Genomic DNA, 16573 nt, shown 5'->3' with positions numbered 1-16573 from the left:
CTTCAAATAACCTGCCACCGTGTGGAAACAACCAAGTTCAAGCCCAGGAGTTGGATTCAGGAGTCCAACCTCTTAGGCACTGCGGCAGGACAGCTGCTCACTGGAAAAGGCAGGACACTGGAGAAACTTGCAGAAAAGTGCAGCCCTGCTGTGGGTGAGCAGTTCATATAAAAGAACCCTCTTTGGGCCTAGAGATGTTTTAAAAGTCCACAACCATATTTCAGAAGGGCACTTTTTCTTGCAGATTTCCATCGTCCGTCTCTTCCGAGATGCAGACGTTGAAAGAGACAAGATTTGAGCTCACAGAAACTTGACAGAAAGGCTCTTTTTAGTTGGCAGTTTGATGGGCAAACTCTGAAACGCACCGAGTTTTGCCAGAAAACCAATTTTAAACTGCAACAGGCGCCTGAGAAACAATCTGTTGATTCATGCTAACCCTCCTTGTGGAAAAACTAATTGTGGACAAGGGTTCACCGTAGTGATTACTAATGGGGCTGCTAACCTCAAGGTTAGCAGTTCGGAACTACCAGCTGATCCGCGAGAGAAAGATGAGGCTTTCTGCTCCCGTAAAGATTTACAGCCTCAGAAACCCTGTACAGGGTCTCTATGGGTCGGAAGCGACTCCACGACATATAACCACAACCACCACCAGGGTTAGCGTCCTTCCAGCCCCCGCCACCATCGAAACTGGAAACTGAGGAGTACCGGGGGCGGTTAATTTTAGGTTTGTCCTGCGCTTCTCGCGAAATCAGGGCGCGGGGCCCAGTCCCATACAATGGGGGGGAGGGGGACCGGAAGTCAGAGGCCGGGGGCTGGACCCACTATTCCAGAGGCAGCACGACGAGTAGGGGGCTTCCAAGGGTCATGTTCTGACGCCTCTAAATATCAGGGGCTTGGCTGACGGCAGGGAAATACGGCGAAGGCATTCGGGACGAGGCAAACACAAAGCCCCAGCGCCCACCCTGCTGCACCCAGGGGCTGCGAGAACTGGAGGGGTCGGGCGAGAACCCGACCGACCGCTGGCAGTTCCACTCACCAGGAACTGGAGCATGATGTCGGCAGGGAAGACACTCGGAGAGAAAGTAGGCCGCAGTGGCAGACCTGGTCGGAGCCTGCCTCCCTGGCGCGAGGGGCGGAACCCGCCGTCTGCTTCCGGTCACGCCCCCTCAAGGATACGCCCTTCCGGCCAGCTCTTCTCGGGCAGACACACCTCTGCCCGCTCGCTCAGTTCATTGCTAATTTGTACACGGGCGTATTTAACGCTAGTTTCCCGACTGGAGCCCGGCCGCAGCAGAAATCACTTGGATGAAGAAGTCACTCAGGGTTGGGGTGTGTTCTGGAGGGGGGGAACTTGTGCTCCTTTGGGGAGGATAAGGTCCGCCCTTCAGCGACAGGAAAGTCAGTCACGGCTGAGGACTTCCTGCTGCCTCCTAGCAGAGTGAGTTGGGACTCACTTCAGCTCCTACCATACAACCCGATGACGTCAAGAACAAGTGATGCCCCCATTTTTCATTGCTTGGGGAAGCTCTTCAGTCATTCCAACAATATTGCTCAAGAGGCTGAAGTGCACAGTGCGGTGTGATATTGTAGTCTGCCTGACTGAAATTCTAATTTTACCATTAAATTATTTCCCCAAAAATTGTTATGTGATACTTCATGTTTAAAAATTTTAGGAAAAAAAACAAAAAAGCAAGTTTTTTTTTAACTTGGTGTGACATTTTATGTGTCAACTTGTTATGTGCTGCAGAATCGGTTCTGACCCATAGCAACCTGTATAGGATTTCAGAAGAACAGCTGGTGAGCTTGAACCTCCTTCCTTGTGGTTCAAAGTGACTTTGCAGTCCAGCGCATTAACCCACAGTACCACCTAATCTGTAATTCTCAACGATTTGGAAGACATTATGCAATCACTTCATTTTGAGATCTGATATGAGCAGCCAATCAATTGAAAGGGAAGTTTACTCGGGGGTGTGGCCTGTCTCCAATCTGGCAAAGCTGTTGCTTTTTTTGATGCTGCACACTTCTCGTTGTTGACCTCACTCTTCTCTTTACTGACCTCCAGTTCTTGGGACATAAACCCGCAAAATCTCTAGCATGTTGCCTGACCTACAAATTTTGGATTTGCCAACCCCTGTAATCCTGTGGGGCAGCAAAGGCCTCTGACGTGCCACCTGAACTGTAGACTTGGTATGGAATATTTATTTTCTAGATCAAATTTCATCCATTTGTTGTATCTTGTAAAAAGAATTTATTTTTCACTAATGAAGATGGGACTCGGCAAAGAAGTTTACAGAAAAGATGTCCATATATAAAGAAATACAAAATAATTTTTGGTCATAATTTAGAAATAGTCATCTATTAAAAAGGAGAATGTTTCCCCCAATTCATCTCTCCAGAAGAAGAGTAGAAGCACAGACGCTCAGCTCCTTGAGGTCCTCAGCAGACCACGGATCCGTCTGACAAGGGCTTGTATAAAACTATAGCGAGATCGAACTTTTGAATATAGTCCTTCAATGTCCAGAAGTTTCTTTTGCAGTGATTCTCCAAATGCACTGGCGGAGTCAGCCTGAAGCTGGAGGGAACACAGAAGACATTTTGTTAGGAGAATGGCCGTCTCAAATAGTTTGTCATTCTGTCTTACTATTAAACTGACCTTTCAAGCTTGGTAATGTGGTCCTTGCTCAGACCCCAATTCACTCAACACTGACATTTCCCACCCTAAAATTTTAAGGTAAGAGGCTAATGGTTTTCCCTCTTTCCTTTCTTGTATGGTATGCAAAACTTAAAATCTGCTGTAAATAGCAACAATTGTTGGTGGTGATACACTGACTTATGCCCAAAAAGTATTTCCACACAAGAAATCATGAACAGAAGCTGCCTTTGGGGAAAGAAACAAAGGATCCGTGGGGTGGGGTGGGGAGGCGGACCTTTTTTTTTTTTTTAAATACATTTTGCTATTTGAAAAGATCACTGACATTTAGAGATTAGAGAGATCTCCCGGCCTTCAGTTTTGGATTCAAATCCCAGCAGGTTCTTTTATGAAATTACTTACTAATCCTTTCCCCTACTCTAACAGCATAGCAGATGAGTCTAAATGAAATAATAATAACATCACCTTCAGGGTGATCACGTTTTAGATTAATTCTGTACACGGGCACATTTAACGCTAGCTTCCCCACCAGAGCCCGGCCGCAGCAGAAATCACTTGGATGAAGAAGTCACTCAGGGTTGGGGTGTGTTCTGGAGGGTGGGAACTTGTGCTCCTCTGGGCAGGATGAGGTCCGCCCTTCAGCGACAGGAAAGTCAGTGACAAGGAGGGACCAGAGGTGCAGAGCCTTCCCAAGTCACTGCTGAGGACTTTCTGCTGCCTCCTAACAGAGTAAGTTGGGACTCACTTCCGCTCCTACCACACAACCCGATGACATCAAGAACAAGTGATGCCCCCATTTTTCATTGCTTGGGGAAGCTCTTCAGTCATTCCAACAATATTGCTCAAGAGGCTGAAGTGCACAGTGTGGTATGGTATTGTAGTCTGCTTGACTGAAATTCTAATGGCCACTCACAATTTTACCAAGAAATTATTTCTTGAAAGATTATGTGTTGAGTTGATACTTGGTGCCTAAAAATTAGACAATTAAAAAAAAACAAAACACCCATGAATTTCCAGATTATAAAATCAACCAATTTCGGAACACTTACTTCCTTGCAGACACTATACTAAAGGGTCACATATAGGGAATTTCCTTGAATTCTGACCAAATTCTATGCACTTGTTATTACCATTCCCATCTCTCGGATGAGGAAATGATGGCTCAGAAGTGAAGTCAGTTGTTCCTGACCTCAGGTTCTTGGAACATGAATCTGCAGAAGTCTCTGGAATATGGCCTGACCAACAGATTTTGGATTTACCAACCCTTGCAGTCCTGTGAGCCAACAGAAGAATCGGTCTATGTTCAGGCAAGGACACTTACCTGGTTTACATTTGGTCAAAGACGCTCCCAGGTCTACATCTGGGTACAGACCCCTTCCAGGTCTAAGCCGGTCCGGACCCTTACCTGAGTCTACACCTGTGTACAGACCTTTCCCAGGTCTAAGCCAGTCTGGACCCTAACTTGGGTCTACATGCAGGCACAGACCCCTCCCGGGTCTAAGCCAGTCTGGACCCTTACCTGGTCTACGTCGTGCTGGCTCACTACTGTCAGCCCACTTCTGAAGTCCAGGCTGGTGTCGGAGGCGAAGGGATCTGAGAGAAAAGGTACAGTGAAGCCAGCTTTGCCAGCACTGACTCTCCTACATAGTGGAAGGTACTGGTGACAATGAACCACAGTGCTGCGCAAAAATGCTCCGACACTAGGAACTTGATGTTCTCAGCAAACGGAAGTCCTGGGGAAGCATTCCACTAGTGCAGACCAAGAGTCTCAAGCATTTCTTGTCTCCCCTGACCCGAGGGACCCCTTTCCAATCACACAGGCTTGCTCTGGCAGTGCGAATCATGGCCGAGGCCAACCCAAGCCAATCTTCTGGAAAAGCCTTAGTACCAGGGCCTCTGGGTTGGGTTGGGCCTCCACTGAAGAAACTGATGAACAGCCTTTAGAAGACACATGCTTAGCACAATTTCCCATGGACAGAAGTAGGAACAAAAATAGCCATGTCTAGAGGGAGTCCTGATGTGACACTGTAGGATAAGCACTGGACTACTAACAGTAAGTAAGTTAACAGTAAGTTAAGTGCCGTTGATTCAGTTCAGACTCAGAGCAACCCTGGATAGGGTTTCTGAGGAGTGGCTGGTAAGCCTGAACCGCTGACCTTGCAGTTCACAGTCCACTGTTAGCACCCTAGAAACATAAATTGTATATAAAAACCTAACAGGTTTTTCAAAGCACTCAAACTATACTAGTGTTTGGCTGGCTTTCAGCACTGCATTTACCTTGTGGTTTCCGGCTTCTAAATAAGGTCCTGGCGGCAAAGAGAGAATCCTGGGAGTCTGTGGGTGTGCAGTGCAGCAGGTAGTACTCCAGGTGGCGCCAAAAAATGAAGAGGCAGGTCTCTATGATAACTGCACGTGAGGGCTCAGGTTAAAGAGAACAAGTTCAGCAAACCCTTTGTTAGGGAGGTTTTGGAGGGAGAAATCAAAAGGGGATCACTGCATCGCCTGGTGCCAGATGCACCTCCTCCATCTGACCAGCAAGGGGCGCTCCACGGCACGTACCCCTCTGTAGAGAGCGGCCAGACTACTGAGAGGAAGAGGGGCCAGGGGACATGGGGTGCACGCCCAGAAAGCACTGCTATATACCATCAGGATTACTAGCAGTTCTAAAATGTAGGAAAGACATTTTCAGTTTGGAAAGATATCAGGCATTTACTAGTGAGATAAAGTCCGTGGGAAGGTGCTCTGGAAGGGCAGCACTCACGCTGCACTGCCTGCAGTTTCGTTAAGGATACAGGAACAGAGCGAAAGCAGCTTGGCGCGGTTGTTGATCAACTTCACCAGACGCCGCCTTGCTAGCATGTATTTCTGGGCCGTAGAGATTTTATCGACTCCAGCAGGCATCACAGACTGGCACAACTAAGAGAAAGAAACAAATGTGCTGTTGAGAACAGCACAGATTCAGACAGAAATGCAATGCATTAAATCTATGACGAGAGCTCTTTGAGAACAACTCAAATAAAGCGAGGCCCCTTGCAGTCACGAGCTTATTATCCAGCGAAGATGCCCATAACTGAAGGAGAAAAACGAGAGCCAAAGAAGTGGGCAACTTCACAAGTGAATGGCCGCCTGCTGCCTCTGAAATCATGTCCCTGGAGCCGACATTCAATCTGCTGACGAGCCCACTGGGTGAGCATTAGGCTGCGGTTCAGGCTGCAAAGGAGGAAGCCGTGGCAGTGCACTTCTGTCACGACGAGGACCTTGGACACCCTATGGTCAGTTCTAGTCTATCCTAAAGGGTCACAATAAGTCACAATTGACTCGATGGCATGCCCACCCACCCTGAACTTCTCGTCAAGTTCAACAAAACAAAATGACTTTTCAAGCATTGGGTGTAACAAGGCCGTGCAGAATTCCTGAAAGGGTTGTGTGTTATCTTCTGAAGACAACGCAGATTTCAGTTTGGCACACGTACAAGGGGGCTTCATTTCTGTCTTTTCAAGGCAGTTTTCCCACATACTTTTTGAAGTTTCCTGGCATATGCACCACGGCTCCATCTGACCGACCACAGCTCACTGAATGAAGGGGGCTGGGGACCCACCACCGACTCTGTCGTACTACCGTCATCCCTCCTACGGGAATTAGCATCTTCGGGCACACAGGTGACAGAACAACACCCTGCAGGGGGCCCCGATCCATCAGCTGTTATTGAGCTCCTGCCTCCCCCCTTGTACTTACTAGCCATGGAAGCTCAGTTCAGTTAGCCTCGGTGCCTCAGTTTCCACACCCGAGAAATGGAGGCAACATCACTACCTGCCTCATGTCAACCAGGGAGTGCACACAGGTCTGGTCCAGCGCACTGTGCACACTCCTTGAATGCTCCGTGATCGTAAAAAGAGCGGCAGGAAGGAGGGGGCTTGTCTGCCCCCAAGAGTGAAAGGAATTACTGGGAAGCCTGCTGTGAAGCATCCAGGCCGCCACAGGACACCCTGGTAAGGGGCCACAGGGTGCCTAGTGATTCAGCTGTGCCCGGTGGGAAGCGAGTGTGCATGGTGACTCGCCTCACAGCTAAAGAGCACAGTGACGCTCATGCCTCCGGCCACTGAGAGAAGGCAGTTGTGTCTGAGATGCCATCTTGTGTCGACAGATACTGGAGCTACTAAAGGTATAGAGAAACCGTCTGCAGAAACAGCATCTACCACAGAAAGCCATAATTGTAGAGTCGTGGTGTGGCACTGCAGATAATGCGCTGGATTGCAAGGTCACTTTGAACCACAAGGTTGGTGGTTCAAAGCCACCAGCCTCTCCTCAGAAACCCTATACAGGGTTGCTGGGGGTCGGAACCAACTTGACAACACTTACCAACACCAACAGTAGATAAGAGGTCAGATGAAAGAAAATAATTTCATATACGCATACATGCATGTGTGTGTGTATTAGATTTTACAGTTTCAGTTACTAAGACTCAGTCCTCAAAGGCCAGCTGCCTTTCCACTGGCTGGGGTGGTTTTCTAGAAGGCCCTACCCGGTTGTGCCATTAACAAGTTCTCTGCTCATGAGGCGTGGTGCTAGAGTGTGAGACCTTCTTCAAGCCTTGCAGGAGAAGCCATGTATGTGGATACATCACCTTTACTCCCAGGGCAGAGGCCATCACCCGCCTGGCCCTGGGTGTGTCCAGCACGGCCACAGCTCACTGTCAGGTCCTACCTCTTTTATCTCATCAGGGGGAAGCTGCTCGACATTCTGCAGCTTGTTGACACTCCGCCGATGACTGTCGTAGTAACTGAAGAAATCATTGGCGCTCTGTTTCAGCAGGTAGACGATAATGCCCAAACCAGGCAGGCGCCAACACGGAACCACTGGTGCTTGGCTATCTGATAGTTGAGGACATAAAACAGTGTTGTCCTTACAATCATGTCATGACTTTTAAATGACCTACTTTAAAACATGGTGCACAGAAACCTGAGGGCACAGAACTACCATGAAAACCAAAACTATTAAATACCAGAGAGAGCCCAAAGGAGTGGTTAGGGGTTACTGTCACCAGGAAAGGGCCCACAGCTGGACACCTTGAGAGAATAGAACATCTAGCTAATGGACTCAAAGTTTTCTCTTTGGGGGACAGTGAAAACTCGAAAGCTAGAGTTCCCATGCCTGCACCCCCTCCACAAACACACAAATGCAAACTTCATACACTCACACACACACTCAGGTTCTGGGGAGAGGTGCCCTCCCCCTACTGTCTAGCTGTGTGGCTTCCTTTCCCAGCTGCACTTCTCTGGTTCCCACTCCATGTCCGAGTCACTCTCCCAAAGACACAGTTGAACAGCACGAAGCCGACTGGGTTCACATGCGAGCCTGTCCACTCATCAGGCAGCACCAGAGCACAAGGCCTTCTGGCAGCCTTACCCCACACCTGGCTGTCTTAGGATGAAGGTGCAAAGGGACGGCAGGCTGGGGGAAGGCTGCCCGCAGTGCCCTGCCACCCTACAGAGAGTTGTGGTGCGATTCGCAGTCCCCTCTAATGAGGAAGGGGCTCCTGAGAAATCCGTGGGTAATTTCAGAGTGGGTTTGGTCTAATGGCCAAGATACCCTGAATGACACTGCCGGAGACCTGTAGCTTCCACTTCCCCACCGTCTCCCCTTACTCCTGCTCCAAACTCCCAGCCCTCTGGATCTCCCAGCACAGGTGAGAGGACTGTCACTGGCAAGTGACCGTGCCCCTAACCAATGGCCATCCCAGACCCTGTGACTACCCAGGCCTCTTTTCCAGTCTTTCGGGACGACGCTAGTCTTTACAATACAGATTGGTAAGAGAGCTTGTTTCTGGGAAATGAGTTGTCCTGGTCCCAGGTACCATTTGTGACTTTCTACCCTGCTAGGGAGAACCACATACAGGATGACCCTTTCCAAGTCCTAACCCCTCGAAGTGGCTCAAGTCTAGAAACCAGTAGCACTCTCAGAGGCTGGTGACTCGGAACTCAGATACAGAAGGTTCAGGAGACTCGCTCTACAAAAGCATATCCCACAGGAAAGACGAGAGGGGGCTAGAAGAATAGCGAGTGTTATAGAGGAGGGTCCCTGGATCACAAGTAGAAACACGCTAAACAACAACAATGACAACAGTACCACAGCTACCACTTCTATAATCTTAAAAGCCAAGGCTGCTCTAAGCACTTGACATTCAAGCAGACCTCAGAGCCACAGTGAGTTCAGTTCCTACCCAATGCAACAAAGCGAGTACTGGTGTAAAATGAGCCACACCAATTTCTAGGCTTCCCAGTGAGTGTACACGAGATGATGTTCATGTGTGTAACAGCATGGTGGAAAAGTGTGAAGTATTGTGAGAACATGGAGACACGAGGTGAGCGTGTGCTGTTGGTAAAATGGTGCCATGAGAAGGACTGGCAGGGAGGGGCGGGAGGCAGGGAGAGGCCTCTGTCCATCTGCAGCCCACAGAGAATGGCCAACAGTGTCATGTGCACTGGAAAGATGTCACTTTGAGGACTACGGTGTACCTGACTGAGCCATACTTTTAATCGTCTCACATGCATGTAAAAGTTGGACAATGAATAAGAATTGAAGCATTTGAATTATGGTATTGGAGGGGAATATTAAAAGTATCATGGACAGTGAGACAAACAAACCTGTCTTAGAAGTACAGCCTTAGGAGCGAGGCTGGTGAGACTTCATCATACATACTTCGGACATATTCATATTGTCAGGAGGGATGGATCCCTGGAGAAGGCCATCATGCTTGGAGAAGTGGCGGCTCAGAGAAAACGAGGAAGACCCCCAACGAGATGGAGTGACACAGTGGTTGCAACAACGGATGGGCTCGAAGATAACAACGTGAGGATGGGGCAGTGTTTCCTTCTGGGGTGAATCAAAACCGACTCAACAGCACCTAACAACAACCACTACTATTCAAAACTACAGCGTCTTCCAGACTTAGGCTCAGCACATCTCCTCCTGGTCTCTCAAGCTCTCCAGCCTAACAGGCAGGTCTGACAGCAGAAACTCCACACCACTCCGTCTTAAAAAAGCCTTTAAAATATCCCCATTCATTATTCACTGAAATAACTGCGACACCAACAGTACTGTGCTTCCCTGGGACCCAGGAGAGCTCAGCCATCATCAGAGCTACTGAACTCCCCAGCTGCAGAAGCAGGGCGGAGACTCACCTGGCCGCGGCCCGTCTCTACTCATGGTTTCCGAAAGGCTGGGGGTGAGGAGACACACGGTGTGCTGGAAGGTGGGAGAACCCTGAAGCATGAGGGACTGACAATACTCCATGACGTTGGCACAAATCTACGGCATCAGAACAACAACAACAAGTGAGCGCTCAAAGTGCCCCAGTATCATGCCAATTCAAATGTGAAGAGGGAGCAAAGTTAGCATGCAATTTCTGAAATTCCTCACCTCGGTTAAGTACAATGAAAGCCTCAGTTAGGATCATTCCGCCCACTAAGCCCATCCCTCATACCTGCTGCATAGCCAGTTCGATTTCATCTTTCTTGCTCATTCTATCTCCTTCCACATTATCCTCTTGAAACTTAAACTGACGCAGTCTGTCAGAGCCACCAAAGCGAGTCAGGAGCCCTAAGCACTGGCGCTAAGAAACAGAGAGATAGTTTCTTGACAACTAGGCTGAATTAGTGACCTCTCTTTCTAGAGGGATCAAAACCAGTCTTTTAAGAAATGTGGTTTCTTACTCTCTACTACTAGCAGCATCACTAAAATTCACCTTTTGCAAATGCATCTGGCAGTCAGCGCCTTCACACCAACTTTACCTCTTAGTCCCCAAGATAATCTAAACATTCACCAAGAGTTTTCTGCATCAAACCAAAAATAAAATAAATGAGCTGCAAAATAAGGGGGCAGACAGGAGGTGGGTAGCAGCCAGCATGCCCAGGAGTTTTGTCTAGAGAACCACAAATGCGAAGGCTGGTACTCCTTTGCTGCTGTGGGGACGTCAGCAAAGCTTGGGAACACAAAGGGAGCTGTGGCAGATAAAATGCCAGCGCCATCAGCTGGGAACGGTGGTAGGTTTCACCCTCTAGTCTCACAGGGCAAGGGCACGCTGAATAGCTGATGGATAGCCACAGGCTGGGAGTCCAGGAACAGGTCCATGACCTTTGGCTACGTGACACGGGACAAATTCCTTAACTTCCCACACCTCTAGATTCCTATTTCTAGTGGTGACAGCAATTGCTATCACATGGGGTCACTGTCAAGATGACCTGAGATACTGCATTCAAAGTCCACAGCACAGGGTTCTGAACGTAAGTGTACAATAAACACAAGGATTTAAAACCTGGAAATTGCGTGTGTGTGTGTGTGTAAAATCTTAATCACTGGGGCAGTGAGGCCAGATATAAACTTATTTTGCCCAATGTTATAAAACACAATGCGTGTGAACTGTTGACTGGGAAACTAATTTGCTCTGTAAACTTTCATCCACAAAATTAAAAGTTCAAAATAAACACCTAAACTTATTTTTCCAAAAGAGTTACACATGTGACATGTTTGTGTCTGCTGCTCTCACAGATAAAACGGGGATCACAAATGATTCACCTCGCGAACGGTCCACTTGAAAGGTCCTTCTTTTCACTAGTGAGAAGAGTTAAGAGACTGAAAGGCACAGAGTGTGCCTTGCTGGTGAGCGAGCAGCTCGCTCTAGAAAGCTGGTCACAGCAAGACTCAAAAGACGCAGAGCACCATGACAAAAATCACAGCCCCACTTAAAAATCGATATTAAATACAAGATATTCAGGACATGCTGGTGACACAAAGATTGAGATATGTCCAGTTAGTTATGTATCTCTATAAAATTAACACAGTTCCATTTATTTTACATGATACACATGTATCTCTGAGATGCATCCACATAAAGAACATTTTCCAAAGAAAGGTGATGAGTCAGAGCAAATTGTTACTTGAAGATCTAAGAATCGGTTACCTGGAACCGTGCAATATGTCCCTGTAGCTCCATTAGAGATCCTTCATTTACGTCAACATCGAGTTCACTCAATATGCCTATAAAAAATTAGAATGCTTTCAGATGTAGCTACAGAATCAACAAAATAAAAGCACTGTACAGTAAGAAAAGCTGTCTTAGTATTTTAGTTTTCATACAATGAGCAGGCAAACCCTTGCCCTGGAGAAGTTTTAAGAAACAGCATCTTACACTGTTTGTTACTGTTGCCTTTCTAGATATTGACAGCAGCACATGACCATTCACATGCAATCCAAAGTGTAAGACTGAATTAATGAGCTTATGAGGGTTTTTTCCCAAGAAAAATCTAGTTTTTACTTATAATCATAAAAGTTAAAACTTTCCAAACTCAGCAAGAAATTACTGTCTCATGGAAGTTTGCAATATAAAATACTATGCATGAAACACATTTCTTTTTTCTTTTAAACTCCTCTAGATATTGTATCATTTGATTGCCCCCTTAGACAAACCTGAGTTTGCCAGAGCGATGTTTCCATTCCCCTTTCCAGTTTGGCCCCATTACCAGGTCAGCTGACCAGCCTCTAACAGCACCACTCCAACGCAGCTTCCTGTTCTCTCCACCCCATTTGCACACATACAGTGGGGTTGGATTTGTGGTATGTGTGTGCAAGTCTGTGGGAGCGTGGTGGCTGTATAGGATAAGCACTGGACTGCAAACCACAAGGTCAGTGGTTCTAGCCCACTAGTTGCTCCACAGGGGAAAGATGAGCCTTTCTGCTCCCATAAAGATTTACAGGCTCGGGAACCCTATACAGGGTCTCTAGGAGTCAGAACCGACTCCACAGCACTTAACAACAACACATGCAGGTCTGTAAAGAATGACTAGAAGTCCTTGCACCAAACCAACTCACCAGGCAGTGCTGCTTTGCTGATGATCCCGGTCAGCAATGCCAACTCCTGCAGGGACCCAGCACTGACGTCCTGACAGCGCAGAATCGCTTGGATAGTGTCGGAATGCGAGATGAGAAGCTGTAGCACCTAAGCCCAGAAAGGGCGCAATGGAAGCAGCAAAGGTAGACCCAAGAAACACCCCATCACAAATTTGTAAGTCTCACTCAGGAACCTCATTAAACATTGAAGTAAGTGACTCAGTGCAATACAGGCAAGTGCCGTGGTTTCTGCACTTGCTTATTGCTTACATGAATATCTTCTGCACCTGCGTAATTTAGTGCCTCAAGAAGCAAGCATTTAAGTAAAATTCACACAGAAGCTATAGATAATGATTATCTGAAAGCTTACCAATGAATACACTTAGATGCCATTGTAGGAAAGTAAGCTGTAACTTGGAGCTACTGTCCGAACCCTATTTAACATAACCCTCTTTGCTTCATTGGTAGTTTGTCCAGTAGGGACAAGAACAAGACTTTAAAATGAGTGGGAATAAAAATGACATACTGAATTTAAGAAGTTGCTATATATGAAAGGAAAACCATATAAAAGTTTATGTCTGATTCTCCCTTTGATATGGTCAAAGCAAAGAAGCGAGAAACCCAGACCTCCATACTCTGCTCCCTCCAGCATGGCCGTTTGTAAGGTTTCACATCACATCTCTCCCCTAGATGACAAACGTTGTTGTTGTTGTTGTTAAATGTCATCGAGTCAGTTCAGACCCATAGCGACTCTGTATAGGTTTTCCCAGGAGCGGCTGGTGAGCTTGAACCACCAAGCTTTCAGTCCAGTGCATTAACCCACAGCACCACCCCAGGACTCTGATAAATGCCTTTGAGGCAAAGATTCCAGAACACTCAGCAACCCCACTCCCTTTCATTTTTGAACAGACTCCTGACCTCAGCCCAGAACCTCTAGCCCTGGGACTCAGTGCTCTGTTTATGGCCTGTTTGGTTTTTGTAAGAAGCTCCTCAGATGATTCCGTAATAACTGGTGTTAAGAGAACTAGTGTGTCACAGCACCATGTCCCAGTTCTACACAAGAATCTCAAGGTCCATCAGTGAGAGGACAAGGGAAAGTCCTTGAGGTTTAAAGACGTTAACCAGAAGGCCACCCATGGTAGAGACAGAGCATGGCCTGCAATAACGCCCATTCTCCCTGAAAGAGTCTGAGGGCTGATGACCGGGACAGCAGACCAAGCACCCACCAATCCCAGTGTCTGAGGCAGAGACACAACCAGTGACCACAGGAGCATGGCGAAGAGCCCAATTCATCAGTAGGAGGCTAAGCTCTATTATCATCAGTTTAAAAGAGCAGAGGTTTTTAAAGTTTTCACTAAAACCAAGTGCTGTGGCTCTGTAAGGTAAACACTGGACTGCAAACCACAAAGTTGACAGTTTGAGCCCACCAAGCTGCTCTGTGGGAAAAAGATGAGGCTTTCTGCTCCCACAAAGATCTACAGCCTCAGAAACCCTAAAAAGGTCACTAGGAGTTGTAACCAACTCAGTAATATTTAACAACAACTACCAGAAATTTTATTTAAACAACTTCAGTCTCTAAATGATAAATGAATGTAACCTTTCCGTCTGTCTTTTATATGTTTGGCAAAGCTGAGCCTAGTATGATAGCGCTTTCTCAACAAATTCTAAGTGAATTCAATTTTAGAAGCCTGCTAGTTCCCTACCACAGTGAACTGCTTCTTCATCTTAGAGATGAACAAAGCTCATTTCTTGCTTCCTAGCTCAATATTCTATTCATTTGCTACTGTGTCTCATTTCTACAAGGGTCTGTGTCCTCCAGAGCCAAGTACAAGGTTCTTCTCTCCCAACTCTGCACCACAGTCAGATTCCATCAGAGGCTCTCTACACCTGGGATCCCTTACCTGTCCCGCTGCCTGCAGGTGTTGAGCCATGCTTGACGTGAGGATGGCCTGGCACAGCTGGAGGGCAGGGAGGAGGATCTGCCGGTACCGATCCACTGGGGTGGGGATGAACATCGGGAGGTCCCTCATGCCAAACACTCTTGATTCATGACAATCGAGAGAGACGGGAGAACATGGCAAGATTAGCGTTAACGGGATCATCTAGCGGTCTGCTAACTTATTAAGGGGCAGACGGCATCACCCACTGATGGGGGATGTCACCCGGAGGAGTCTGCATCCCAGACAGACACTATGGGTTCGAGGTAAGTGCTTCTGTAGAACCACACAGCTTCATTCATTAGTAAACACGATTTGCATTTTGAAACAGAACAATTTGCGTTTTGAAAATTTCACTGAAGAAAACCTGCAGGATTTGAAAACACAGTGCTTGAAACTTCCCAAAAAAGATTCTCTTTATTTCAAAGGTTCCCTCAAACCAGAGAGACCATGGGTACGAAATGGATGCAAGCCAAAGTGATTTGCCCTCAACATTCCTCTCCTATACTCAAGCCCAAAATGAGTCTACACTGTCCAGTGTGTAAAATAAAATTTTTTAAAAAAAGTAGATGCTAGGTTGTAGTATCACTTAACCTTTAGGACACCGTGTCAGAACACTGCAAGAATAAACTACAATCTGTTAGAAATGTCGGTATTTAAATCTCTGCCCCAAGAGAAAAGACCAGAAGCAGAGTGGAAATCCAGCAAGAGCGGGGCGGGCAGAGAGAGACTAGCCATGGCGACAGGCCGTGGGCGGGGGTACAAGGAACTCGGTCTTCACTGAACCTGAAAATCTTAACAATTCTCATGCTTAAAAATTCAGAGAGAAATACCAAACGTTTTTTCCCTTCCTCTGGTGGTAAAAGTTCTGTAGGTAAGACTGAAAAACGCACTCAGTTTGGCGATGGATCTTTTGAATGAAATGACTCAAGCGACCCAAATGATGCCTCTTGCTGGATAATAATCATGAACAAAGCTGAGCCAGGCAGGGAGGAAAGGCCCCATTCCAACAGCTGAGAAATCTGCTAAAAAGCTTGAAGTGGAGAACTCCTCATGAGAAAAATTCATATAAAATTGTCAAAGTAGCAGGGAACTGAGAAAAAAGGGGGACAAATACTGTGGCATCTGCATCCAAATTATTAACATCAGGAAGAGCAAATCTACACCAAAGACCACTGTGTGAAACCTGCGCTACTACTCAACACAAACGGAAGATGGGAAGACACACATTTAGTAACCAAGTCTCCCATTTCCCCTTCAAGTGAAAAAGTACTAGGTCCCTCCCTGCTTTTTCCTTTCTGAAGAACCTCCATCCACTAGCAAATGGCAGAGGTCTAGTTCAAACTCTGCCCTGATATTTTTGGAGTCCTGTTATGGCACTGTGGGTTTGAAACGCAAGGTCGGTGGTTCAAGCTCATCAATCGCTCCTTGGAAACTCTATACAGGGTCCCCATGAATCGGCACCAACTTGATGGCACTTAACAAGTATGGAAAACGTCATCAAGATAAGACTACCGCTCCTTCAGAATGCGAAGCCAGGGGCAATGGTAAGTTTGGAATGTCCTCTTTCTCTCAGGACTCCTGCCTCTGTGGATACTTACCCCTGTGGATCCGTCTCGGGGCGCATGTCATACACTTGGCACTGGGCGAGCCGCACGATCACCCCGGCCCTCAGCAGCTCCAGAGCACCGTGCTGTATCTTCGCCACTCTAGTGAGAAAAGCCTACGGAGGCACAGACAGAAAGGCCCAGGGACAGTTAGACTTCTGATCTCTAGTCGCCACAGAACTTCCTGAAGGCGGTTCTGTGAGGATGACGTGGCACAGCGCGTCACATGCCTGAAGCGTCTGCTTGCTCAGGTGACTTGTGCACCTCACACCTGCGTGTCCAACACCAAGCACCAAGCACCACGCCTCGAGCGCAGGAAGTGCACCACAGAGGCTTGTTGAATAAACCAGTGCAGGCGGGAAAAACTGACTGCAGTGCTTCTATGTGGTGACATATGTAGTAGCAGGAAACAGAGACTTTCATACAGGCTTGGAGGAAAGGAAGTGAGGGATTACATGCTGCATGGAACGTACACTGGTCACAGTGCAGTGGGT

At 47.3% G+C, this 16573-nt stretch overlaps 1 protein-coding gene across 1 annotated transcript in view; it reads right to left on the bottom strand.

The window, feature by feature from the left end:
* Positions 1 to 2238: 2238 nt before the first annotated feature.
* The window catches only part of NUP205 (nucleoporin 205kDa), a 74555-nt gene continuing 60220 nt past the window's right edge, over positions 2239 to 16573 (bottom strand). The window contains exons 33-43 of the mRNA XM_006861156.1: positions 16074 to 16195; positions 14437 to 14575; positions 12518 to 12644; positions 11610 to 11686; positions 10134 to 10262; positions 9832 to 9958; positions 7355 to 7521; positions 5443 to 5566; positions 4928 to 5056; positions 4170 to 4243; positions 2239 to 2572 (exon numbers count right to left, since the gene is read on the bottom strand). Coding sequence (XP_006861218.1) covers positions 2420 to 2572; positions 4170 to 4243; positions 4928 to 5056; positions 5443 to 5566; positions 7355 to 7521; positions 9832 to 9958; positions 10134 to 10262; positions 11610 to 11686; positions 12518 to 12644; positions 14437 to 14575; positions 16074 to 16195 — 1368 coding nt within the window. The 3' untranslated portion in view covers positions 2239 to 2419. The remainder of the gene's footprint in view (positions 2573 to 4169; positions 4244 to 4927; positions 5057 to 5442; positions 5567 to 7354; positions 7522 to 9831; positions 9959 to 10133; positions 10263 to 11609; positions 11687 to 12517; positions 12645 to 14436; positions 14576 to 16073; positions 16196 to 16573) is intronic.

Source organism: Chrysochloris asiatica, unplaced genomic scaffold (assembly GCF_000296735.1).
Source record: "Chrysochloris asiatica unplaced genomic scaffold, ChrAsi1.0 scaffold00041, whole genome shotgun sequence".
Lineage (NCBI taxonomy): Eukaryota > Metazoa > Chordata > Mammalia > Afrosoricida > Chrysochloridae > Chrysochloris > Chrysochloris asiatica.
The sequence above is the reverse complement of the archived record's forward strand: the minus strand, read 5'-3'. Positions and strand labels throughout refer to the sequence as shown.